This window comes from Barbatula barbatula (genome assembly GCF_947034865.1).
Source record: "Barbatula barbatula genome assembly, chromosome: 3".
In the NCBI taxonomy this organism is placed as follows: Eukaryota; Metazoa; Chordata; class Actinopteri; order Cypriniformes; family Nemacheilidae; genus Barbatula; species Barbatula barbatula.
In genome coordinates, this window is record NC_136764.1 from 7,037,176 (window position 1) to 7,063,446 (window position 26,271).

A 26,271-nucleotide genomic window follows, 5' to 3' on the forward strand; every position below is an offset into this window, starting at 1 on the left:
TAGATTTAAACTGACAGAGTGTGTCCGCCTCCCGGACATTGCAGGGAAGACTGTTCCAAAGTTTAGGCGCTAGATAAGAAAAGGATCTGCCGCCTGCACTTGATTTTGAAATTCTAGGTATTACCAACTGACCTGACGCCTGAGAGCGTAGTGCACGTGATGGACTATAATACGTAAGAAGTTCTCTCAAGTAGTGAGGAGCTAAACCATGCAAGGCTTTATAGGTAATAAGCAAGATTTTAAAATTTATGCGATGCTTTATAGGTAACCAGTGCAAGGTTGAAAGAACCGGGCTTATATGCTCATACTTTTTTGTACGTGTAAGAACTCGAGCTGCCGCATTTTGGACCAGTTGTAGTTTTTGTAATAGGCCTGCAGGGCAACCACCTAATAGTGCATTACAGTAATCTAGTCTTGATGTCATAAAGGCATGTATAAGCTTCTCCGCATCTGATGGTGACAGCATATGACGTAATTTAGATATATTTTTAAGATGGAAAAACGCAATCTTACAGGTGTTGGCGACCTGGTTCTCGAATGACAGAGTACTATCGAATATAAAGCCAAGATTCTTAGCTGAAGATGAGGGTTTTATGGAACATCCATCAATAGTTAAGCAGTATTCTTGGTTGTTACGTAGGGCGGTTTTTGGTCCGATAAGTAACACTTCAGTTTTGTCCGAGTTCAGTAATAAAAAATTGCTACTCATCCACTTTTTTATATCGACAATGCATTCCACTATTCGATGGAATTGCTGTGTTTCGTGAGGCTTCGAGGAAATATAAAGTTGCGTATCATCAGCATAGCAGTGAAAGCTTATTCCGTGTCGCTTTATTATATCTCCTAGGGGTAACATGTATAATGCGAAGAGCATAGGCCCTAGTACTGAGCCCTGTGGTACACCGTACTGGACTTGCGATTTGCGTGATACCTCATTGTTTATTTTTACATATTGGAAACGGTCGCATAAATAAGATCTAAGCCATTTCAAAGCTATTTCCTTAATACCGACATCATTTTCAAGTCTATGTAGAAGCATGCTGTGGTCAATGGTGTCGAATGCAGCACTAAGATCTAGCAGCACCAATAAGGAGATACAACCTCAGTCGGACACCATAAGCAGATCATTTGTAACTCTAATCAGAGCAGTCTCTGTACTGTGATGTGCTCTAAATCCAGACTGGAAATCTTCATTAATCTCATTCCTTTGGAGGAAGGAACATATTTGAGTTGAGATTACTTTTTCCAGAACTTTAGATAAGAAAGGTAGATTCGAAATAGGTCTATAGTTAACTAGTTCTCCAGGGTCCAGATGGGGTTTTTTGACAAGGGGCCTTATAACAGCCACCTTATATGCTTTAGGCACATGTCCTAATGTCAGAGATGAGTTAATAATGCTAAGTAGAGGATCTATAATTTCTGGGAGCATCTCTTTCAGAAGATTTGTAGGTATAGGGTCTAGCGTGCATGTAGTAGATGATCTAATGATTTTCGATAGTTCATCGTGATCTATAGTAGAAAATAAACATAATTTCTCCTTAAGGGTGCTGTAGTTAGTCATATGTTCAGCGGGTCTCGCATCTGGTTGCATAGTTATAATTTTCTCTCGAATATCTTGGATTTTATTTGTGAAATAGTTCATAAAATCATCACTGCTATGCTGGTATACAGCATCAGAAGTCGCTGACGATTTATTTTTGGTTAATTTAGCCACTGTATCAAATAAAAACCTAGGGTTATTTTGGTTTTCTTCTATTAATGATGAAATGTAGGCGGATCGAGACGTTTTTAGGGCTTTCCTGTATTTTTTTGTACTATCCTTCCAGGCAGTACGAAATACCTCTAATTTAGTCTTCTTAAAGTTGCGCTCCATTTTTCGTGCCGCTTTCTTTAGAGCCTGAGTGTGTTCATTTTTCCACGGTGTCGGTCTGTCATTTTTAATCTTCTTTAAGCGCAGGGGAGCAACTATGTCTAGCGTTTCCGAGAAGGTGGCATTAATATTTTAAATGATAAAGTCAAGATCTTCAACGTTATTACTCATGCTAGAGATTTGAGACAATTCAGGCAAATTATCAAGAAACGCACCTTTTGTAGTCGAAGTTATTGTTCTACAATATTTGTAACTTGGAGTTTGATTTGCCACCATTGGGTATTGAAGCAAGCATGATACCAGATAATGATCTGAGATGTCTTCGCTCTGCTGAAGGATTTTAACATCGACCACGTTTATACCGTAAGACAAAATTTAATCTAAAGTATGATTACGAAGGTGAGTAGGTCCTGACACATGTTGACTAACACCCATGGAGTTAAGAGTGTCTTTAAAAGCCATTCCTAAAGCATCTGTATCATTATCTACATGAATGTTAAAGTCCCCGGCAACAAGGACTCTGTCTGCAGCCAGTACTAGTTCTGATAAGAACCCACCAAATTCTTTAATAAAATCTGTGTGGTGCCCTGGAGGCCTATATACAAAAGCCAGAATAAATTTTAAAGATGTTTTGTCCTTAGTATTAGGTTTTGATGCATCAAGTACCATGACTTCAAAAGAATTGTATTTAGGATTAGACTTCTAGGAAATGCTAAAAGAGCTACGGTAATGTGCAGCAACACCTCCCCCTCTGCCTTTTAGGCGAGGCTCGTGTTTATAATAATAATCTTGGGGGACAGACTCATTTAACGCAATATAATCATCTGGCTTTAGCCATGTTTCTGTTAGACAGAGCATGTCTATTTTATGATCTGTTATCATATCATTAACAAAAAGTGCTTTATTAGAGAGAGATCTAATATTTAGCAATCCGAGTCGTAACAGTTGATTATCTGTATTATGTTCATGTTTAGTTAGTTTAACGTTAACTAAATTACCTTTGAGAGGTTTACGCTTTATTTTATGTTTACTAATCCGGGGGACAGACACAGTCTCTATTTTATGATGTTTGGGAGAAAGTATTATCGCATGTTGTGTATTATGTGTGTTCTGCAACGTGAGATGGCAAGCAGACCGTTGGTTAAGCCATTCAGTCTGCTCCCTGACCTGGGCCCCAGTGAGTCAAGTTTTAGCATTAAGACTATGTGCCATATTTCTAGAGAGTAGAGAAGCTCCAGCCCAGGAGGGGTGGAGACCATCACTTTTCAACAGGTCAGGTCTTCCCTCAAAACTCTTCCAGTTATTTATAAAAACAATATCATTCTGCAGGCACCACTCAGACAACCAGCCATTTAGTGATGATACTCTGCTATGTATCTCATCACCACGATAAGTGGGGAGGGGGCCAGAGAATATTACAGTGTCTGACATCGTGCTTGCAAGCTCACACACCTCTTTAATATTATCTCTAGTGATCGAAGTCGAACATCATTTGTGCCGACGTGAATAACAATCTTACTGAATTTACGATTAGCCTTAGCCAGCACATTTAAATTTGACTTGATGTCAGGCGCTCTGGCTCCCGGTAAACATTTGACTATGGTGGCTGTTGCCTCTATGTTAACGAACAATAGAATCACCGATAACTAGGGCACTTTCAGCAGGTTTCTCAGTCGGTGCGTCGCTGAGCGGGGCAAACCTGTTCGAGACTGTAGTCGGAACGTTTGAGTGATGTTTTGACCTGCGACTACACCGTCTCACAGTCACAAAGCTTCCCAGCTGCGGGGGTTGTTCAACCGGAACCGAACTGTGCGCGCTAATATTGCTCGCATCCAAAGTGTTTTCTAAGCTCCTTACATTCTTACTATCCTCAGATAAAGATTGGATGCGAGACTCTAATACTGTGATCTTCTCTGTCAGCCTAGCTATTTCCCTGCATTTATCGCATGTAAAACCCTCGCCGCTGACAGAGAAGGCTAAGCTAAACATATGACATGAGGTGCAAGTGACAATAATAAGAGAAGAAGCCATAACTCACCGGGTTTGAAGAGTAATTCCAACTTACCAAGGTTGCTCGATGAATCTTAGTATATACGCTGATTCCGTGTTGTATTCGGGGAGAGGTGAAGCACGTTTACTCGCACGTCCAGCCCAATCAGTCAGCTTCCTTCAGTGAAGAGATGCAACCATCTCTACCAAAACGTCAGTGACACGATCACAGCTGTGCAGAAGCTGTCACACGGCCACTGTAGAAATATAGGGAGAAATATACATTGTGACCAACAGCAGGTTTTCAACTTAAAACTTTACATCGCTGCCCTCCACGTTGTAAAGCCACATCCATTTCAGGTAAAGTTACCCGAGCCCTACTACCCGCCCAAAACTGTTGACGTGCCACAGCACATCTTCCAAACCCGCTGCCACCAATTAATGTAAGAAGGGCATGGATAAAAGGAAAAGGCAATATCCTCGGAAGGGTTCGAACAAAGAAAATGCATGCAGTCCCGAAAGGGTAATATAGCTTTTGATTATAGTCTCTCTCCTCGTGGTGACATCAACGTGAACTCCCTTGCGCATGCAGTTCAATTCATCACCCTAAAATTCACAATAAATCTCACACTCATAAAATGAAACAAATCAAGTCAAATAAATCTGATATAATAATTTTAATCTGTAAATGAGGTCTGTCATCATCTGTTGTGCATACATGCTTTCAAAATAAACTGTCCAATTCTGCACAGACTCACTACTTCCGGTTTTATTTTTGTCTGTTTCTTAAGTTGAGTAGGCCTACTTCTTAACTTCTTGCTACTCTACCAGAGAGAAACAGGAACTTCATGCTACTCTACCAGACAGAAACAGGAAACTTAAGAACTGGTGATGTCACAAAAGAATTGAATGTAATGGTACATATAAATGCATTTTGACTTAAAATTGCATACAGTATAAAGAAAAAATATACGTTTTCCGTACAAGCTAAGACTTTTTTTCTAAAGTTATTTATGTGATTTGTTGAAACACAAGTTGACATGAATCCTTCAGATGTAGGATGTGGGAACTGAGAGATGCTATAAAAACACACAGTGATACCATCAAAGGGTGTGAGTCCCTCAGTTCTCTGTGCCATTTTACATGTTGGTTGGTGATTTTAAATTTCTTGACATGATGAAGATGAGGAAAAATGAAAACGTATCTCTTTATCACTGCCGCATCATGACTAGGAAGTTGATTTGGATTTTTCTTTGGCTTATTGTGGGTAAGTGTTTTATTCTGTATACTCAGATGTGTTTTCCTGGGGTGTGTCACGTTGTTTATGGCATTTATAACTATTATAACACAACATTATATTAATTCATGTTTTGCATAAAGCTTTTATCATTTATCAATAATGACATTCAACAGTTGTAAATACTTCTGAAAAACATATTCACACTGCAGAAAGTGCAGAGAGTGATTCAAATGTTTTTTCATCCTTAAATCTTCCTTATGTGATGTATTATATTTTCGTAAATGTTGCTGAATTAAAAGCCAATTACTCATATCATGAAAAAATATACAAAAGATCAGCATCTACATTATTATCATTTACAACATAATCAATGTTTACAAAAACATTAAAATTGCAACCTTTGTTTTTTTATTTTGTTTAGGTGCTGAGTGTAGAAAAGCTAATGCGGAGAGAGCATTTTCTCTTCAGACCGGAGGATCTGTTTCTGTTCCATGTCATTATGACAGAAAATATATTCAACATAAGAAATACTGGTGCTATGATGCAAGAGCAGCATACAATTTCTGCTCTATTCTGGCATACGCTAATGAAACTAAAGGAAAAGTGTCAGTAATGGATCATCCTGATCAGAGTTTATTTACCGTCACTATGAGAAACCTTAAGTATCAAGACACTGGAACTTACTGGTGTGTTGTGGAAATTGAAGGGATTCCAAATGTGGATGTGACAGAGCAGCTTTATCTCACAGTCCAATCAGGTTTGAGACTTATTTTCACACTTAAATGTCATATTACCCTCTTTGCTGATAAATTTCAATAATAAATGACTGTGTGTGGGCTTTGTGTGTTCAGTTCCTGATGTGTCTGTGGTGTCCAGCAGTGTATCTGGAGATGAAGGTGGTAATATCAGCGTTCAGTGTCTTTACAGTTCTGCATATAAGAAAACACACAAACAGTGGTGCAGATATAAAGACAAGATGTGTAACACATCCCAGAGTTCATCAGTTGAGATCAGTGATGATGAGAGAGAATCTTTCACTGTGCTGATGTCTGGACTGATGCTGAATGATTCTGGCTGGTACTACTGTTCTGTAGGAGATCTACAGGCTCCTGTTCAACTCACAGTCACTGGTAAAACACATTCTATCATCAAAGCTACAGGTGTTTAACTTCTGCTGTTAGATAAAGATATATATTTTTGTCTAAAGGCACTAAAATACCAATGCCTTCAACAGAAACCTGCAGCCTTTCTACATTTCATGAAACAGCAGGTAATACAGACTCGATAACTAAAATGATTTAAATATTGCAGGTGGTTATAATAATGCAAATTGTACCTATTTTACACATACAAGTTTCTGTTTATCGTATTTAAATACAGGCAATATTTGTTTGGTCCCTCTAAAAAAAAGTTTTTTCTATCTTTGACAGCAGCTTTGGCCACTGAGGAACCGTAAGTATCAATATATTTTTTATTTAATAATGTTATTAAATAATTCTAATAATAACTAAGTTTTATTGTTTAGTAAAAGCTTCTTAAATACATTTGTAATAGTTCTGAGGGTTTGAATGTTTCCCACATTTCCATGTGACATATTTGTAAACAACAAGACATATGTTATTGATAATGTAATAATTTCTGCTTTATTTCCTTCATGTTTTAGTCAGGGCATGAAGAGTTTCTGTCTATCACACTACTAGATGAGTTCTCCATTGAACTAAAGGATGATTATAAATAATCCACTGAAGTGTCACTACACTCATCTCCTTTTTCTCTTGACTTTTGTGACTATATGTTTAAACCTTTTGGTTCTTTTTTTAGATGTGTCATATATGTGACCTTACCAAGATCTCACTATAGTTCAGTGGTTTACAGCTTGTGAGGAGATCATGAATGTTAATATTCACATAGAGACTGATCATGTACATGGAAAATAGACATGAATGCCATAATATATCATGTTGGAATATGACTTTCTAAAAGCTGAACCTTTTACCTGATCTGAGTCTATTTTGTCTGCTTGGCCAAAAGGAAGTGCATCAGTCGTTGAAAATTAGAAACGGGAAGTTGGTCATCTACAGGAAAGTTAATATTATACATTAAAACATTTTTGTACAACATATTCTTATAGGCCACACAGTAAAACAACCTTTTATGAAAGATTTTAATATTAAATACAATACTTGGTTCTCTCAGTATATGAACAACTGGGATTGGATCGTGTAAATTTAGGCATATCAAAACTTTTATTTTTGCATTTTATTTTATAAACAACACTTGTGAGAGATAATATTAAAGCATTTTTATAGAGTATTTTAAGCTTATCTTTCATGCATTTGTTAAGCATACTGTTGATGTCCATACAAATAAGGAAGCACATTGGCAGGTACTCATGTAAGAGGGGAATCAGGGTTGCTGCACACTTTGTAAAACATATTTAAGATTTTTTAAGACCCAAACTAAGAAAAATGAATACCGTTTTTCACAACATAGCAAACAGCCATTAACACAGTTTTAACGTATGTAACGTCAGAGCGTATGTTTTTATTCAATAAAGTAACAAAACAACTGATTCTCGAAACTTGCCAAGTTGATTTTTTGTCTTCAAAGTAAAGATATATACTTGATGACTCAAGCCTCTAGGACAACTAGCTCAGTGATCTGCTTATCCTTTGCCTTTTTTCTTTTTTCCTCATCAAGGTGCATTCTCAACCTGGTCCGTGCAGTTGCACAATAGTTTAGCGACTCTTTTGTCAGATGTACCTGGGTCACTTTCGACATACACTTTCACATAGTCACAGATACATCTTTGGGCAACAACTGTTTCTTCATCCATGTTACATGTTTCTACCTCTTTGTTGACAGAGAACTATGTTCTATGGTTGCTGGGCAATGGGAGAGTATCAAGAGCTTCTTCATATAACATATATGATGTTATCATATATGATGATATTTATCTTTCATGAACTTGCATTAACCCATTTATGCATTTATGCATTTATGCCTACTCCGGTTCAATACTTTGTAAAGGATACCGTCCATATCCACAGAAATTACCTCATAAGATCCTGTCCATTTTGGATCTAATTTCTTCGTGTGGTCCGATCGTTCATTCATGCCGGGCACCAACTTTAAAAGCCTGAAATTTGGCACGCCTGTTAAAATAATACTCATGCCTCAGTCTCTGATCTGCACCATTGTTATGTACTTCTAACACAGTTTCCATTCGACTGACTAAAGCAGAAACATAAGTCTGTGGAGTTTCCAAGTAAACACCCACAGGAAAATCTTTTTGAACATGCACCGGCAAGTGAGGCTCTCAAACATGAACTAGGAAAAACTGTGAATAACCAGTGCTAGAATGAGGTTTGGTTTTAAAAGATAGAACCACTGCAAACAGGTTCGGATCTCATTCACCCTCTCTGCGAAAAATAATTGTAGCCAACTGATCCTTCAAAGTTCTGTTGCATCTCTCCACCATCCCATTCCCATAAGGATGGTATTGGATGGATCTTTTATTTTTGATTCTTAGTCTGTCGGAAATGTCATGAAAAATCTCATAATCTTACTGACGCCCCTGATCTGAAAATAGCTCCTCTGGAACACCATGCTCTGGTATATACTGTTCACAAAGTAACTGAGCCACTGTACCAGCTCTCTGATCTGTCATTGGATATTCATTGACATATTTGGTGATATTATATTTCATTACCAGCATATACCTCCTTTGGAAGTAACAGGCATTTCAGAAAAATCCGTGCACACCGGCTGAAAAGGTCTCACAGCAGTAATAGACTGTGCTCGATGCCGAGGAACAGGATTTCACAAGGAACACAAGACTCACCATATTCCTCAACAGCTCTTTGTAATGCCAAGCCAGCAGAAGGAGTCATCACCTGAGTACTGACTGAACGCTCCCGCTGCTGCTTCTACATTCACTTCCTGTTTGGGACTACTTAAGTTGTGACCATGTGCTTTTACATCGCAAAGTATTGCCAGTTTAACCCTGCCTTACCAAGCGTTGTTCCTGATTTTCTGTTTGTCTGCAAGTGTATGATTCTGCCTAGTTCTCTGACCATTGATTTACGGATTTCCCTTTCTGGATTGTTTGCTTGTGTGGACTGATCTCTAGTTGTGTGTCGTTGGATGTTAACAATAAACTTCCGCATATGGATTCTAAAGCCACCTCCGTATCCTCATTACACTCTTCTCATTCCTCGCCAAAAACACAAACTCTTGAGCTCTTTCGAGTGTAGCCCGAGCCATAGTGGCCGTGCATGGATCACCATGTAAACAATGCAAAGTGTCTGAAATGAGAGCATCAGGAATGATCACTTGGTAAACTTCCAGTTTACTTAGGGCTAGGTGAGCTGTACGACAGAGCACTCCACCATTCAACACTAACCATGGAAACTACCACCATACATGACTCGTTTTCCCATTTACATGGCCTCTTTTGCTTCTGAACCCAATCATACATCTGTGAGAGAGCAGTATCTCTTGTCTGGTATCCTGAAGTATATTTTCCATCACTACACAAAGAAGCATGCCATTATTTTCCCCCGACATTAAATTGATACAAACTATCACCTCTGGTAAAGGCAGTTTTTGGTCTGTCCTCAGCGTCTAACTCTACGTGCCAATAACCAGAAAACATGTCCATGGTAGAAAAATACTGAGACCCTGACAATGCATCAAGACTGTCATCCACCTAAGGTAAGGGCTGTGCATCAGTAGCCTAATAGTCACAGAGTTAAATTTGCGGTAGTCAATGCAAAATCTGTAATTGTTGTCTTTTTTTTTACCATGACTACAGGACTTGACCATGGGCTATCACAAACCTGATATTTTAAACAGCAGCTGAGATCCTAATCACATCGTGCACTTTATCCATACAAGCACCACACGTGCCTCTTGGGATACAAACCTGCGACCTTGCAGGCCCTAGATGTGCGTTTTATTTGATTAGCCACTCAGTTGACACAACTCACTCTGCCTGTTTGAATTTATCAACATGTATTATAAACCACTTTAAGTTGTGCTACATACATTACACTTTATTTTGTTTCATTACTAAAATGACATTACATTTCGATTGTTTACATACTTTCACTATTTGTGCACATACTTGCTAATCGAAATGTATTAATGCGAACAAGGTTTGAACACGTTTTGAACCTCTTGCACCCGAGGCTTGCGGTTTATCAAGTGTTGCAGGAGTACAAGGAGAACCAGGAAAATTCCATGGACCTCCAGCGAGGGATCCAGTTGGTGGTGAAGTCCAATGTTGTGAGTATGATGGTAGCAGGACTTTGCTTGCTTGATGTGCTTGTTCAATTTGAAGAGCAAGTGTAAGTGCAGCATACATTGTGTCCACAACTTGTTACTGTATGCGAAGCTGGAGAAAATGTTCAATACCAGCAATGAAACTGCTAAATTTTGCCTTCTTCTTTGCATTAACCTCACAAGTGGGAAAAGCCTCATCCACTAAACTTGAGGGGCTTCCTCAGGCTTACGTGCGCGAGCAATGACCAGTTTGTAGTCTTTCTTTGTTTCACTAGGCAAACTGTTCCAATAGCTAAAAGCTGTACCACCAGGCAAGTGGGCAAAAGCTTGGATAAGTTGTCGTTGTAAGAATATCTTTTTTTCCACCTCCCCAAAACATAGGCGAGAAATTTCCGGTAAAGCGGTGCATAAAATGTGAGGTACTATACACGGGGACATCAAACTCTGCATCTGCTTCTCTCATTGTTTTCCAAACGCATGAGTTTTTACCACAAAATATATGAACAGTCCAGGCTTACAGCAAAAACGAAAGAATAAAAAAACAACGCCAGCACAATTTTACAGTTACCTGTTGCAGGCAAGTTTTTATCTTCAAATAGTTTTTTTAACTTCAACAAAAGATAAAAACACGTAAATTTGAGCTCAGGGGAAGTCAGTATTGAAATAAAATCAGTTCACAACAGAAACACCTTAAAGAATCTGTCGCAGTGCGATCAACATCATCCGAGCTGTCACACCCGTGCAAAACCGACACCACTGTAAAACACAATCGAAAGTCCTGGCCACTGTAGAAATATAGGGAGAAATATACATTGTGACCAACAGCAGGTTTTCAACTTAAACTTTACATCGCTGCCCTCCACGTTGTAAAGCCACATCCATTTCAGGTAAAGTTACCCGAGCCCTACTACCCGCCCAAAACTGTTAACGTGCCACAGCACATCTTCCAAACGCGCTGCCACCAATTAATGTAAGAAGGGCATGGATAAAAGGAAAAGGCAATATCCTCGGAAGGGTTCGAACAAAGAAAATGCATGCAGTCCCGAAAGGGTAATATAGCTTTTGATTATAGTCTCTCTCCTCGTGGTGACATCAACGTGAACTCCCTTGCGCATGCAGTTCAATTCATCACCCTAAAATTCACAATAAATCTCACACTCATAAAATGAAACAAATCAAGTCAAATAAATCTGATATAATAATTGTAATCTGTAAATGAGGTCTGTCATCATCTGTTGTGCATACATGCTTTCAAAATAAACTGTCCAATTCTGCACAAACTCACTACTTCCGGTTTTATTTTTGTCCGTTTCTTAAGTTGAGTACTCAGGGAACTTGCTACTCTACCAGAGAGAAACAGGAACTTCATGCTACTCTACCAGACAGAAACAGGAAACTTAAGAACTGGTGATGTCACCAAAGAATTGAATGTAAAGGTACATATAAATGCATTTTGACTTAAAATTGCATAGTATAAAGAAAAAATATACGTTTTCCGTACAAGCTAAGACTTTTTTTCTAAAGTTATTTATGTGATTTGTTGAAACGCAAGTTGCATGGGTCCTTCAGATGTAGGATGTGGGAACTGAGAGATGCTATAAAAACACACAGTGATACCATCAAAGGGTGTGAGTCCCTCAGTTCTCTGTGCCATTTTACATGTTGGTTGGTGATTTTAAATTTCTTGACATGATGAAGATGAGGAAAAATGAAAACGTATCTCTTTATCACTGCCGCATCATGACTAGGAAGTTGATTTGGATTTTTCTTTGGCTTATTGTGGGTAAGTGTTTTATTCTGTATACTCAGATGTGTTTTCCTGGGGTGTGTCACGTTGTTTATGGCATTTATAACTATTATAACACAACATTATATTAATTCATGTTTTGCATAAAGCTTTTATCATTTATCAATAATGACATTCAACAGTTATAAATACTTCTGAAAAACATATTCACACTGCAGAAAGTGCAGAGAGTGATTCAAATGTTTTTTCATCCTTAAATCTTCCTTATGTGATGTATTATATTTTCGTAAATGTTGCTGAATTAAAAGCCAATTACTCATATCATGAAAAAATATACAAAAGATCAGCATCTACATTATTATCATTTACAACATAATCAATGTTTACAAAAACATTAAAATTGCAACCTTTGTTTTTTTATTTTGTTTAGGTGCTGAGTGTAGAAAAGCTAATGCGGAGAGAGCATTTTCTCTTCAGACCGGAGGATCTGTTTCTGTTCCATGTCATTATGACAGAAAATATATTCAACATAAGAAATACTGGTGCTATGATGCAAGAGCAGCATACAATTTCTGCTCTATTCTGGCATACGCTAATGAAACTAAAGGAAAAGTGTCAGTAATGGATCATCCTGATCAGAGTTTATTTACCGTCACTATGAGAAACCTGCAGGATCAAGACACTGGAACTTACTGGTGTGCTGTGGAAATTGAAGGGATTCTAAATGTGGATGTGACAGAGCAGCTTTATCTCACAGTCAAATCAGGTATGAGATTTATTTCACACTTAAATGTCATATTACCCTCTTTGCTGATAAATGTCAATAATAAATGACTGTGTGTGGGCATTTGTGTGTTCAGTTCCTGATGTGTCTGTGGGGTCCAGCAGTGTATCTGGAGATGAAGGTGGTAAAATCAGCGTTCAGTGTCTTTACAGTTCTGCATATAAGAAAACACACAAACAGTGGTGCAGATATAAAGACAAGATGTGTTACACATCTCAGAGTTCATCAGTTCAGATCAGCGATGATGAGAGAGAATCTTTCACTGTGCTGATGTCTGGACTGATGCTGAATGATTCTGGCTGGTACTACTGTTCTGTAGGACATCTACAGGCTCCTGTTCAACTCACAGTCACTGGTAAAACTGGTTAATATGCATTTAATTTAAAGTATCATCAAATGTCAAATAACGTATTATTTATATTATTAGTCTTAAAATGTTTCTTTAACATTCCAATCAAATTAATTTCATTTATATAACCCTTGTCACCATTTTCATTGTTGCATTACTATAATAAAACGTTTTTTACAAATATATTTTGTCATAACATATACTGTTATTTCATTATTGTTTCCATTTCAGAAACAGCGACCACAGATTATTTCCCAACGTGAGTCTCCATGTTAGTAATCCATCCATCTAACAACTTTTTCTTGTCTGCAGTTTTATTTTGGTTTGTTGTTTTTATTGACCGTTATTTTTTTCTTCTTGTCAGACATGCAACTTTGATTCCCAAAAACCACAGTCAAACACCGAGCGGCGAAGAGCAGCTAAATATTCATTAATTTATCTCATTACTGTTTAATGAATTTAAGATCCATTTTCTGTTACATTTCATTTTCTTTATTTGTAGAGTATAATAATGCAGTAATAAACCTTACTTGTAAGGGTCTTTAGGGGGTTGGGGGGGGGATGAATGATGTGAACGTGGGATGAAGAACCCAATTTCAGGCAGTGGAAGGTATGAAGCGCTTATAGAAACATTTTAATTTATTATCACAGACATCTGAAGATGTGGCTTCCACTCCTTGTGTTGCTGCTGCTGATGATACTCGTTACTTTGGCGACCAAAACACTGAGACAAAAGCTCAGTAAGTATAGTTCAACTTTGACTTTAAGATGTGTTTTAATGAATTCTGACAGAAAATGTTGAAGTGCTGTAACTCTATCATAACAACTGATCATTTCCTCGTTTGCTAACATAACAGAAAAACATAACTTCAAAATCACATATGAGAAACCAGACAAAGCCTGTCCAAAGCCAGTAAGTATTTATTTCTATCTTTTATTGTTCGAGCAGATGCTTTAATCCAAGTTGACTTCGGTATTGAGGATTGAAACAATAAAAACATCAATATTCATCTGAAGTGGTTTAATAGCAGAGTTTTACATTAGGCTTCAAAGGATGACTCTGTTGATCCAGAATGTGGTGTGATGTACAGTTCTGTGATTAAACTTCACCACACAAAAGCAGTAAGTGAATTCATAATATCAAACAGAGACAGATTCATAATGGACGTCTGATGTCAGTAGTTTGTTCCAGTAACATTTTCTGTTAGTCAGTGTGATTTTATATGATGTGTCATGTCTCCAGTGCCGTCCAGTCTGTGAAGAGGACAATGTGCTCTACAGCTCTGTATGTAAACAGGTGAGATGTTAGTTATGTGTTAATCTTATATACACACTGTCTGTAGATACTGGAAACATAATTGTATCTAATTTTTTTCACACAGAATTGAATAGCTGAGAAAATTGTGCATTGAGATATGAATGCATCATGCCGAATACAGTACCTGCTCCATAGATTTACAATAAAATGTAAATGCATTTCGTTTTATTTATGCATTTTTATAGTGCCTTAATGTGTAACAAAATAGATTTTTGATCAAAGTTAGTGTTTTTTCAAAGTTAGGTTGCCATATGTTTCCACATGTAAAAGTAAAATGTATTAAGAAACTTAATAAAAAAACTTTTGCTGTACTGCTTGTTTCTAAATGAATATTTATGTTTGCTATCAAGTAATTTTCACAGCTGTGTTTTAACATAATAATATAGCTGGAACTGCTGAGTTTGGTTTGGAGATCAGTTAAGCAGCAATGCTGCCCAAAATATTTACACAGAAAATAAAATGTTTAATAGTTAGGAAAAAACACACAGAAAATAAATCTTGTATTTAATTTTCAATCATTCCCATGTGTTATCTTATTTCTCAATGTGTGCTGATGATTTGTTCAACTGGTTTTGCCCTAAATATGTTCTGACCTTGCTCTTTTTCTTGAATGTCTCAAGAGCACTGATGCCCTTTGGTGGTGCTGTTGATTTATTGCAGCAACAGGCCGAAGAGCTCAATGGCCTCATTTTAGTACAGTGTGGTGTGTGCGTGCCTGTTGCATTTGCAGAGTAGAATAAACTTTCAGATCTTCAGCAGCTCCTCATAATTATGCTTTTTCTTTTCTAAACGAATCTCAAAATGTATGCAACGTAAAGAAAAAACACGTCAGATTATAATTCCGTGTGGATTATATGTGTATGATTGATTTTTTTTCTCCATCTGTTCACTTTGTTTAAAAACCGACATGTGCCGTGAAATCACATGACTTCTGCTTTCAGACAACTTTCCATCATCTGCCAGCTGTGGTCACTTAAGTCGCGAAATGAAAGAGTCTGAAAAGCGCATAGATGTTAAGAGAAGATACAGATTATGAGTGCCGTACGGTTCATTGTAATTATTCTTTGTCTCATTAAAGGCAAGTTATCTCTGTTTTTTATTCAATTTCATTTTGTTTGCCTTACAGATTTGTTTCAATATAGTGCAGATGTTATCGACACAAAGTGATGATCGTTTCAGCCTTCTTTATGTACAGCAGGTGTTGAGTGTAAGAGAAATTATGGAGAAAGTAAACTCACTGTTCAGACCGGAGGATCTTTTACTATTTCATGTCATTACAACAGGAATTACACCAAACACAGAAAATACTGGTGCTACGACAAAACAGAAGAGAATTTCTGCTCTATTCTGGCATACGCTAATGCAACTAAAGGAAAAGTGTCAGTAATGGATCATCCTGATCAGAGTTTATTTACCGTCACTATGAGAAACCTGCAGGATCAAGACACTGGAATTTACTGGTGTGCTGTAGTAGTAGATAGATATTGGGATGTAATCGAACGGGTCAATCTCACAGTCCTATCAGGTATGAGACTTAATGACAATTTACTCTCTTTTCTAACAAATGTCAATCACAAAATAATGTCTCCTGTAAGTGTGAGGCTGTTGCTGATAAAGAAAAACAATTATTTAAATTTTCTGTGTACATTTTAATTCATTATTATATTTCATATTTAATTCATTATGTTCTGCATTTTTGTTTGACAGCAGTGACTACAACTACTAGCTCAAGAGGAGTCTCCATGTCAGTCATCCTTCCATTCATCTATTCATTTTTTCGATCTTTTTGAACATTTAGTCTGTTTCTGTGTGTGTTATAGTTCTTTAGTTTAGCTAAATATGTTGTAATGGATTTTTTTTAATTTCGTTCTTGGCAGATTTCACAGCTGCAAATAGAGATGTGCTTTCAAAACTCTTCTGTGGCTTTCTGCAAGCACTTCTTATCTTGCAGAAAGACAATGTCACAGATTTAAAATGCAGAAGATTTAGATAAGAACGGAGTCATATATTATTGGTTCGTTATGTGATGGACTGATGAGATTATTAGATTAGATTAGATTCAACTTTATTGTCATTACATATACAAGTACAGTGTAACGAAATGTAGTTTAGGTCTAACCAGAAGTGCAGTTAGCAAGTGCAGGATATACAGTTAGAATAAATACAGAATACAATATGAGAGAATATAATACAGTGGGCATGGACTATAAAAATATTTTACAGTAGGTATGTTCTATGAGAATATGACAGTAGGTATGTACTATGAACAATATAAACAGATGACTATGAACATTAATGTACAGGTGGATATGATCAGATAATAATTTAGACAAAAATAGTGCAAGTGACTTAAGTGTGCATAAATTATTGACATTAGCTATTAAAGTTGCAGTGCAATAGGTGAGTTAATGCAGTTGTTGAAGTTACAGTGCAATAGATGAGTTAATGCAGTTATTAAAGTTACGGTGCAGTATATGAGTTAATGCAGTTATTAAAGTTACGGTGCAGTATATGAGTTAATACAGTTAATAGGTTGCAGTCCAGAAGATGAGTTAATGCAGTTAATAAGGTTACAGTGCAATAGATGAGTAGATGCAGTTAATATAGTTACAGTGCTGTAGATTAGTTAATGCAGTTATTGAGGTTACAGTGCAGTAGATGAGTAGATGCAGTTAATAGAGTTACAGTGCTGTAGATTAGTTAATGCAGTTATTGAGGTTACAGTGCAGTAGATGAGTAGATGCAGTTAATAGAGTTACAGTGCAGTAGATGAGTAGATGCAGTTAATAAGGTTACAGTGTAGTAGATGAGTAGATGCAGTTAATAGAGTTACAGTGCTGTAGATTAGTTAATGCAGTTATTGAGGTTACAGTGCAGTAGATGCGTAGATGCAGTTAATAGAGTTACAGTGCAGTAGATGAGTAGATGCAGTTAATAAGGTTACAGTGTAGTAGATGAGTAGATGCAGTTAATAGAGTTACAGTGCAGTAGATTAGTTAATGCAGTTATTGAGGTTACAGTGCAGTAGATGAGTAGATGCAGTTAATAGAGTTACAGTGCTGTAGATTAGTTAATGCAGTTATTGAGGTTACAGTGCAATAGATGAGTAGATGCAGTTAATAGAGTTACAGTGCAGTGGATGAGTAGATGCAGTTAATAAGGTTACAGTGTAGTAGATGAGTAGATGCAGTTAATATAGTTACAGTGCAGTAGATTAGTTAATGCAGTTATTGAGGTTACAGTGTAGAAGATGAGTAGATGCAGTTAATATAGTTACAGTGCTGTAGATTAGTTAATGCAGTTATTGAGGTTACAGTGCAATAGATGAGTAGATGCAGTTAATAGAGTTACAGTGCAGTGGATGAGTAGATGCAGTTAATAAGGTTACAGTGTAGTAGATGAGTAGATGCAGTTAATATAGTTACAGTGCAGTAGATTAGTTAATGCAGTTATTGAGGTTACAGTGTAGTAGATGAGTAGATGCAGTTAATATAGTTACAGTGCTGTAGATTAGTTAATGCAGTTATTGAGGTTACAGTGCAGTAGATGAGTAGATGCAGTTAATAGAGTTACAGTGCTGTAGATTAGTTAATGCAGTTATTGAGGTTACAGTGCAGTAGATGAGTAGATGCAGTTAATAGAGTTACAGTGCAGTAGATGAGTAGATGCAGTTAATAAGGTTACAGTGTAGTAGATGAGTAGATGCAGTTAATAAGGTTACAGTGTAGTAGATGAGTAGATGCAGTTAATAGAGTTACAGTGCAGTAGATGAGTAGATGCAGTTAATAAGGTTACAGTGTAGTAGATGAGTAGATGCAGTTAATAAGGTTACAGTGTAGTAGATGAGTAGATGCAGTTAATATAGTTACAGTGCAGTAGATTAGTTAATGCAGTTATTGAGGTTACAGTGTAGAAGATGAGTAGATGCAGTTAATATAGTTACAGTGCTGTAGATTAGTTAATGCAGTTATTGAGGTTACAGTGCAATAGATGAGTAGATGCAGTTAATAGAGTTACAGTGCAGTGGATGAGTAGATGCAGTTAATAAGGTTACAGTGTAGTAGATGAGTAGATGCAGTTAATATAGTTACAGTGCAGTAGATTAGTTAATGCAGTTATTGAGGTTACAGTGTAGTAGATGAGTAGATGCAGTTAATATAGTTACAGTGCTGTAGATTAGTTAATGCAGTTATTGAGGTTACAGTGCAGTAGATGAGTAGATGCAGTTAATAGAGTTACAGTGCTGTAGATTAGTTAATGCAGTTATTGAGGTTACAGTGCAGTAGATGAGTAGATGCAGTTAATAGAGTTACAGTGCAGTAGATGAGTAGATGCAGTTAATAAGGTTACAGTGTAGTAGATGAGTAGATGCAGTTAATAAGGTTACAGTGTAGTAGATGAGTAGATGCAGTTAATAGAGTTACAGTGCAGTAGATGAGTAGATGCAGTTAATAAGGTTACAGTGTAGTAGATGAGTAGATGCAGTTAATAAGGTTACAGTGTAGTAGATGAGTAGATGCAGTTAATATAGTTACAGTGCAGTAGATTAGTTAATGCAGTTATTGAGGTTACAGTGCAGTAGATGAGTAGATGCAGTTAATAAGGTTACAGTGCAGTAGATGAGTAGATGCAGTTAATAGAGTTACAGTGCAGTAGATGAGTTAATGCAGTTATTGAGGTTACAGTGCAGTAGATGAGTAGATGCAGTTAATAGAGTTACAGTGCAGTAGATGAGTTAATGCAGTTATTGAAGTTACAGTGCAGTAGATGAGTAGATGCAGTTAATAGAGTTACAGTGCAGTAGATGAGTAGATGCAGTTAATAAGGTTACAGTGTAGTAGATGAGTAGATGCAGTTAATAAGGTTACAGTGTAGTAGATGAGTAGATGCAGTTAATATAGTTACAGTGCAGTAGATTAGTTAATGCAGTTATTGAGGTTACAGTGTAGTAGATGAGTAGATGCAGTTAATATAGTTACAGTCCAGTAGATTAGTTAATGCAGTTATTGAGGTTACAGTGCAGTAGATGAGTAGATGCAGTTAATAGAGTTACAGTGCAGTAGATAAGTTAGTGCAGTTATGGAAGTGGTCCATTAGTGCAAATGAGCATTCAGTTAAATATTTCTGCTGTGCAAGTGAGCAGTATAGAGTGCAAATGATGCTGTGCGTGTGTAAACAGTCCAGTAGAGCAGATAACATGAAGTACTTGTGTGTACAGTTCAGTCATGCATGCAGCCCTGTAGTGCAATGTAAACAATGTTATAGCAGCAATGAAGTTAAAGGTATGAGAGGTAGTGGAATCAGTGGGGGGGCAGAGTTCAATAGTGAAACAGCTCTGGGAAAAAAGCTGTTTCTTAGTCTGCTGGTTCTTGGCACCGGAAGCGCCTACCGGAAGGCAGGAGAGTAAACAGTCTATGAGCGGGGTGAGAGGAGTCCTTGAGAAGGGCGGTAGTCGTTCAGGCACGTCGGGTTAGAATGTTTTGGAATGGGCACAATGGAAGTGGATTTAAAACATGCTGGAACCACTGCTTGGGCGAGGGACAGGTTGAAGATGTCTATGAAGACCCCAGCGAGCTGCTCCGCACATGCCCGGAGTACGTGACCAGGGATGCCATCTGGGCCAGCAGCCTTGCGCGCGTTGATCTGGCTTAGTGCATTGTGAACATCAGTGGAGTTAAGTGTGATGATTGGGTGGTCAGCAGAGGGTGTGAGCTTGGTAGCTGTTTCCTTGTTGTCTCTCTCAAAGCGAGCATAAAAGTCATTAAGCTCGTTCAGGAAGACGGCATCTGTGGCTATGGGGGTGGAGTGGTTGGGTTTGTAGTCACTGATGGCCTGGATGCCCTGCCACATGCGTCGAAGGTCAGAATTGGAAAAATGCTCCTCTAGCTTCAGCTTGTAGCAGTGCTTGGCCTTTTTGATGCCCTTCTTCAGATTTGCCCTGGAAGTACTATAGGCCTGTGCATCATCCGATCGGAAGGCAATGGTGCGTGCTTTCAACAGGAGGCGCACTTCCTTGTTCATCCATGGCTTTTGATTGGGGTACGTGGTGATCTGCTTCTGAGTTGTGACTCCTGCAACAATAAATGCAGCCTCCGGGTGAGCAGTCTGTTGTTTACTGATGGCTGCATGAAGTTCTTTCATAGCAAGCTTGGCATCAGCATCCGGTGGAATATAAGCTGCCGTTATAATGGTGGAAGTAAATTCCCGTGGCAGATAAAACGGTCTACATTTAACCATGAGAAACTCAAGGTTAGCCGAGCAGTGTCTCCTGACAATAACAGAGTTCGTGCACCAAGCTTCGTTGATGTAAATGCACACTCCACCCCCCCTATCTTACCGGATTCCTCTGCCGTTCTATCCGCCCAGTGTGTGTTGTAGCCCGCTAACTCAATAGCGTTGTCCGGTATGCTGCTGTGTAGCCATGTTTCCGTGAAGATTATGACATTGCAGTTCAAAAGTCTTTTGCTGTTAATGATGCAGAGTCGAATCTCATCCATTTTGTTCACTAATGATCGAACATTAGCAAGGAAAATGCTGGGTAAAGAGAGCCGGTATGGTATATTGTTGATTGCACAGTTTTCTTCACTGGTGTTGGGTAATAATTACAACATTTCCAAAATAAGTTAAGACAAATAAGCACCATCACCCTGACACATTTGAAATATGGTGTTAAACAGTAAGCATTTATTATCACAGACATCTGAGGATGTGGCTTCCAGTCGTTGTTCTGTTGCTGCTAATGATGATGATACTGGTTGCTGTGGCGACCGCAATACAGAGAAAAAAGCACCGTCAGTATTAATGACTTCAGGTTCATTTCTTTTATTGATTTAGTTACTTTAGCAGAACAACTGATAATTTCCCCTTTTACCTACAGAGAGAAATAACACCAGCATCACTCATGAGAAACAAGACGAAGCCATTGATGCAGTAAGTTTTTGTTTACATTTGTACATTTTATCGATTCATTCCTTGGGGGCAGTAACGTCTGGTTCAATGATCAAGATTAAAAGTATTTTTGTGTGACCGTAACGTAACAGAGAAGCTGAAACAGATATGTGTTTATTCACAGGACGACTCTGTTGATCCAGAATGTGATGTGATATACAGTTCTGTGATAAACTTTCGCCAGACTAAACCAGTAAGTGAATTCATAACATCAAACAGAGACAGATTCATAATGGACGTCTTATGTCAGTAGTTTATTCCAGTAACATTTGTGTTAGTGTGATTTTATATGATGTGTCATGTCTCCAGTGCCGTCCAGTCTGTGAAGAGGACAATGTGATCTAGAGCTCTGTGTGTGAACAGGTGAGATGTTAATATTCTGTTAATATTGTACATACTGACTGTAAATACTAAACATTATTTCATCTCGTTTTATTACACAGGTGTCTTATCTGGATACCTGAGCAAAATATGAATAAAGATATGAACACAGTGTGCAGAATTGACTGTTAAGAATTTCCGTAGAAATGTCAGTATTATCGGCAGCAGTTTGAAAGTTACTTACTGTAGATTTACATTTATGTAATTTACTTTCAACAGATTGTTCGAAGATTAATGATCATTAAACACGGACGATACTTTATCCTTACAGAAAATAACTATAAATAGCAGCCTCATGCAAAGCATTCTGGGAACCAAAATTAGAAAAAAAACTGAAAAAGGTTTGATTTCTGGTTGCCAGAATGCTTTGCATGAGGCTGTTATTTTATTGTTTTTCCTGTAACGATAAAGACTTGTTTATGTTTAACGTTCATTTATCTTTGAACAAACTGTTGCCAATAAATTCGATAAATACAAATCTACAGTAAGTTAATGGAAACTGGCTGTTTACAGTGTGGTTCACAAAACGTTTTATTCATTCTTTTTGTTTTGGTCGCTTGATTTATTTGGTTGCTTGAAACTTCATAAGAAGACATATTTGCTTTACTCTCTGTTTCTGAATGACCACCTAGCATTTTGTTTTAAGTAAGTTTCACAGCATACACTGTTTCACATTGTTTTGACATCAATATAGTTCGCGCTAGCAGCAATCCTGCCGGAAATGTCCACTGACTTTGTCACAAGAAAAGAAAAAGTTCAGCATGTGTTGAAGATCAAACACTGCTTTGTGTAAAAAGAAATCACACAATGTAATCATCTAAATGTAATGCTGTTACAACTTTTTGTTAATTCTCACATTTTAATTTAATTTTAACAGATTAATAGATTCAGTTTATTTGTCCATGGGACATTTTTCCCTATTATTTTGAATTTGCCATGAGGTTTTTGTTCATATGGTTGAATCATGGGCGTTTCAAGGGATAGGGGGCTAAGCCCCCTGAAAATAGCTTTTAACCCCGGCACATAAACATGTACATCTGCTTTCTCAATAATGCCTAAAGAGTATTAACTCTTGCATTACAAAAACATCACCACACTAAAAAATGATGGGTTAAAAATAACCCAACATGGGTTATTTTATAACCAAACCGCTGGGTCACTATTGCACCAGACCAACAGTAGTTAATTTGACCCAGCAAGATGGGTTGGTTATTTTTAACCCAACAGATGAGTTAAATATTCTACCCAAACGCTGGGTCAAATTAACCTCAATGCTGGGTTGATTCAACTACATATTTGTTATATAGTGTACCTAAATGCTGGGTCAAATTAATTACAATGCTGGGTTGATTCAACTACGTATTTGTTATATAGTGTACCCAAATGCTGGGTCAAATTAACCCATATGCCAGATAATTCTAACACATTACAGTACAATTTAAGAAAATAAATTGCAATAGACTACCCATAGCTATAAAACTGTTAAACTACAAACCTAGAGCAGAATACATGCTATATTTATGCATATATTATGCAATAATAAATACAAAAACAAAACAACAATGGAATCTTAGAAAACATTTATTATATTACATTAATTAATATCAACAATAGCGTTAATATCACTTAGGTAGAAAACATTCTTATCCAAACAATAATTATGAATGAACTGGCTTAACATTCAACATGCCAACAGTCAACTCTCTTGAACAAATTCACGAAATTCAAAGTCTAAGTTGCTATTGAGAGCCATTAGCTCTACTTGCAAGCAAATATTCTACTTTGAATAAACTTGACTAATTTAGACTCCCCTCCTGGGATTTCATATATTATCATCTGTATGAATTGCCAGACATGTTCACACTGCTTCGGGTATTTAATGTCAAAGACAAAGAATGCCTTGAAGCAGACATCAATGGCCTGAAGCAGTGCTACTTGTTCCAGGGCCTGTCCAGCTATTATCACAAAGACCTGAAATGCACCATGATCATGGCCAAGCGTCAGGATGTGGGGGTATGGTTTACATGCCTTGGCCTCATGGAGGTACTCCACCATGTTTATTCCAGTCTAAAAAAGAAAGAATACAAAAGAGCAAGTGAGAGAGTGCGAGTGAGCAAGGACCAAATGTTTACCGACTACTATAGAATAATTCAAATATAGACATTGTGAGGACCATTTTCCTGGTCCTCACTAGAGAAATTATTGTTTTATTATAAAGTCTAGTTAGCTTGGAATTTAATTTGGAAAAGATTCAGTGCATCTCTAATTCAAAACGTTGATCTGTATCATATGTTCTCAATTGACCTAAAAAGCCATAAATCTATTGATCAGACTTGATATGCTGTGGATGGGAAAACAAATATTTCTTACCTTTAAATTTGTCGACAAGGTCTGTCAGCTGCCACTCTGTCAAAATGTCAATGACAAAGCTGTCCATTGATCTGAAACAAACACAAAAAGAGCTTAAGCAAAAATACAATTGCTATTGTATTAACTATTCAGATGTCACTATGCAAAAGCAATGCAGACCCAAAATGTAACCCAATGTGAAGATAACAGCCATTTTATTTAGCATCACAAAATATAGAGAAAACAATCCTCCCTTTCTCCTTATACAATTCATATGACAAAATGCATGCATGTATATTGTCTATGTTTTTACTTCACAAGAATATTTGTGGCTACAGCAGTGGTTCCCAAACTTTTTATTTTATATTTCTTAACCCCTCACTCAAGTGGCCCTTGTCGTTTGCCAGGCCGCCATTTTAAATAAGAATTTGTTCTTATCTATTGTCGGTCAAATTAAATGCACATAAATGCATTAAGTCAGACATATCATGTTATCTCACCGTTTTTTACATACTTTAATCAGTCAAACACTGTGTTATGCCTTCACATGAAAAGCTTCAGTAAAAAAGCGCGCTCATTTATAGCTAGTTAAAATAATATAGCTAGCAAAGCAACTAACTGAGAGCATGTTGGCTAGTAAACTAGTTAACTGCCTAATCACCTGGCTAGCTTGAAACTAGCTGGCAAATTAGACTGGTGAGCTCAATAAACATCCCCATGGGCATTATGAACTTGTTTAATTAATTCATTAATATAATTCAGAGCAAACGGATAAGCTGTAACGTTAGGCTATCCATGATAACGGCTACATGGCTACGTTTTTAGCCAAACCAAAGCCTCGACAATATACAGATACTATTTTAACAGGTAACGCAACACAGACAATGTGAATAGTATAAGTTACACAAACCTTTTATTATTTATTTGCCTCGCTGGATGATCAGTCTGTTGTGACGAGCACTCGGTGTGTGGACTCTGGAGACGATGTGATAACGTTCGAAGCACAAACAACCCAAGTGCTGGGTCAACCGATGTATGTTGGGTTGATTGATTTTAACTCAACGCATGAGTTGCACAAAATAACCCAATATTATATAAATATAACCCAAATGTTGATATAAATAACCCATAATGGGTAAACCATTTCATAACCCAGCGGTTGGGTAGATTAAATAACCCTGCAAATAAAATTTTTCTTTTATTAAGAGACCTTTTCCTAAATAATATGACTTTTGTATTGTTTAAAATTTTATACGAACGTGATTTCTTTGCAGTATTTGAGGTCTGAAAAAAGATACAGAGCATCTTTTCTGTTTTTTTACGTGTTTCTCCAGTTTTCATTTTCTGCAAATAAATGCAAATAGAAACAACATTTTTGTTTGAAATTTTTGGGAGAATGATTGTAAGTCGTTCACAGAATAAACCAAAGATGATCATGTTACCTAAACACATACCAATAAAAGGTAAATTCATTGGTCTTTGTATTGGTCTCTGTTAATTTTTACACACACTTAATTTTTTCACAGCTGTATATACAGATACCAGTACTTGGAGAAAATATAATCTGTAAATGATCTGCTTAAATAAAATGGTTCATTACCAATTTAAGAGCCTAACAACCAGTTTATTCATTTGCACATTAAAAAGGAAAGTATCCGCAAAAACATGTCAAACCTAATATGATTATACTTTAGACTATATTCCTAATCTGTGAAATCAAACGTTTCAAATCTTCAAAAAGATGAGGGGCTTTTGGCAAGACATGAGGGGGTTAAGCAACGCTTCTGGGATGCATTCATTTCTGATGCTCTTTTTGCATTGTACATGTTTTTTATGGCAGCGTTGCCCTTTAGTGGTGTTGTTGACTCATTGCAGCAACAGGCCAAAGAGCTCAATATGGCATATGTATACATTATGAGCTTTCTTTGTTTTACTTCTCATTAAATGTATGAGTTAGTTTATGAGACATTAAAATAAATATTATTTATTTACATTGAAGGCACTAAACAT

At 37.1% G+C, this 26,271-nt stretch overlaps 1 protein-coding gene and 1 long non-coding RNA gene across 2 annotated transcripts; both read left to right on the forward strand.

The window, feature by feature from the left end:
- The first annotated feature begins 5,035 nt into the window (after positions 1-5,035).
- On the forward strand, positions 5,036-6,109 carry LOC306891653. Its single transcript, XR_013786377.1, has 3 exons — positions 5,036-5,126; positions 5,521-5,856; positions 5,951-6,109. It is a non-coding gene; the product is annotated as an uncharacterized lncRNA (long non-coding RNA).
- Positions 6,110-11,725: 5,616 nt separating this feature from the next.
- LOC306892292 (polymeric immunoglobulin receptor-like) lies at positions 11,726-14,893 on the forward strand. Its single transcript, XM_079453288.1, has 11 exons — positions 11,726-11,821; positions 11,938-12,168; positions 12,563-12,898; positions 12,993-13,271; positions 13,497-13,524; positions 13,630-13,683; positions 13,917-14,005; positions 14,123-14,178; positions 14,310-14,387; positions 14,509-14,562; positions 14,648-14,893. Exons 2-11 carry the CDS (start codon positions 12,045-12,047, stop codon positions 14,651-14,653), a joined length of 1,104 nt encoding a protein of 367 aa, XP_079309414.1. The 5' UTR covers positions 11,726-11,821; positions 11,938-12,044; the 3' UTR covers positions 14,654-14,893.
- Positions 14,894-26,271: the final 11,378 nt, after the last annotated feature.

Coding starts and splice junctions, on each gene's coding strand:
- LOC306892292 (XM_079453288.1), top strand. CDS start 12,045: ATGTTGGTTGGTGATTTTAAATTTCTTGACATGATGAAGATGAGGAAA. Junction 13,525..13,629: donor ACCACAGATTATTTCCCAAC/GTGAGTCTCCAT, acceptor TCTTCTTGTCAG/ACATGCAACTTTGATTCCCA. Junction 14,179..14,309: donor ACAAAGCCTGTCCAAAGCCA/GTAAGTATTTAT, acceptor GTTTTACATTAG/GCTTCAAAGGATGACTCTGT.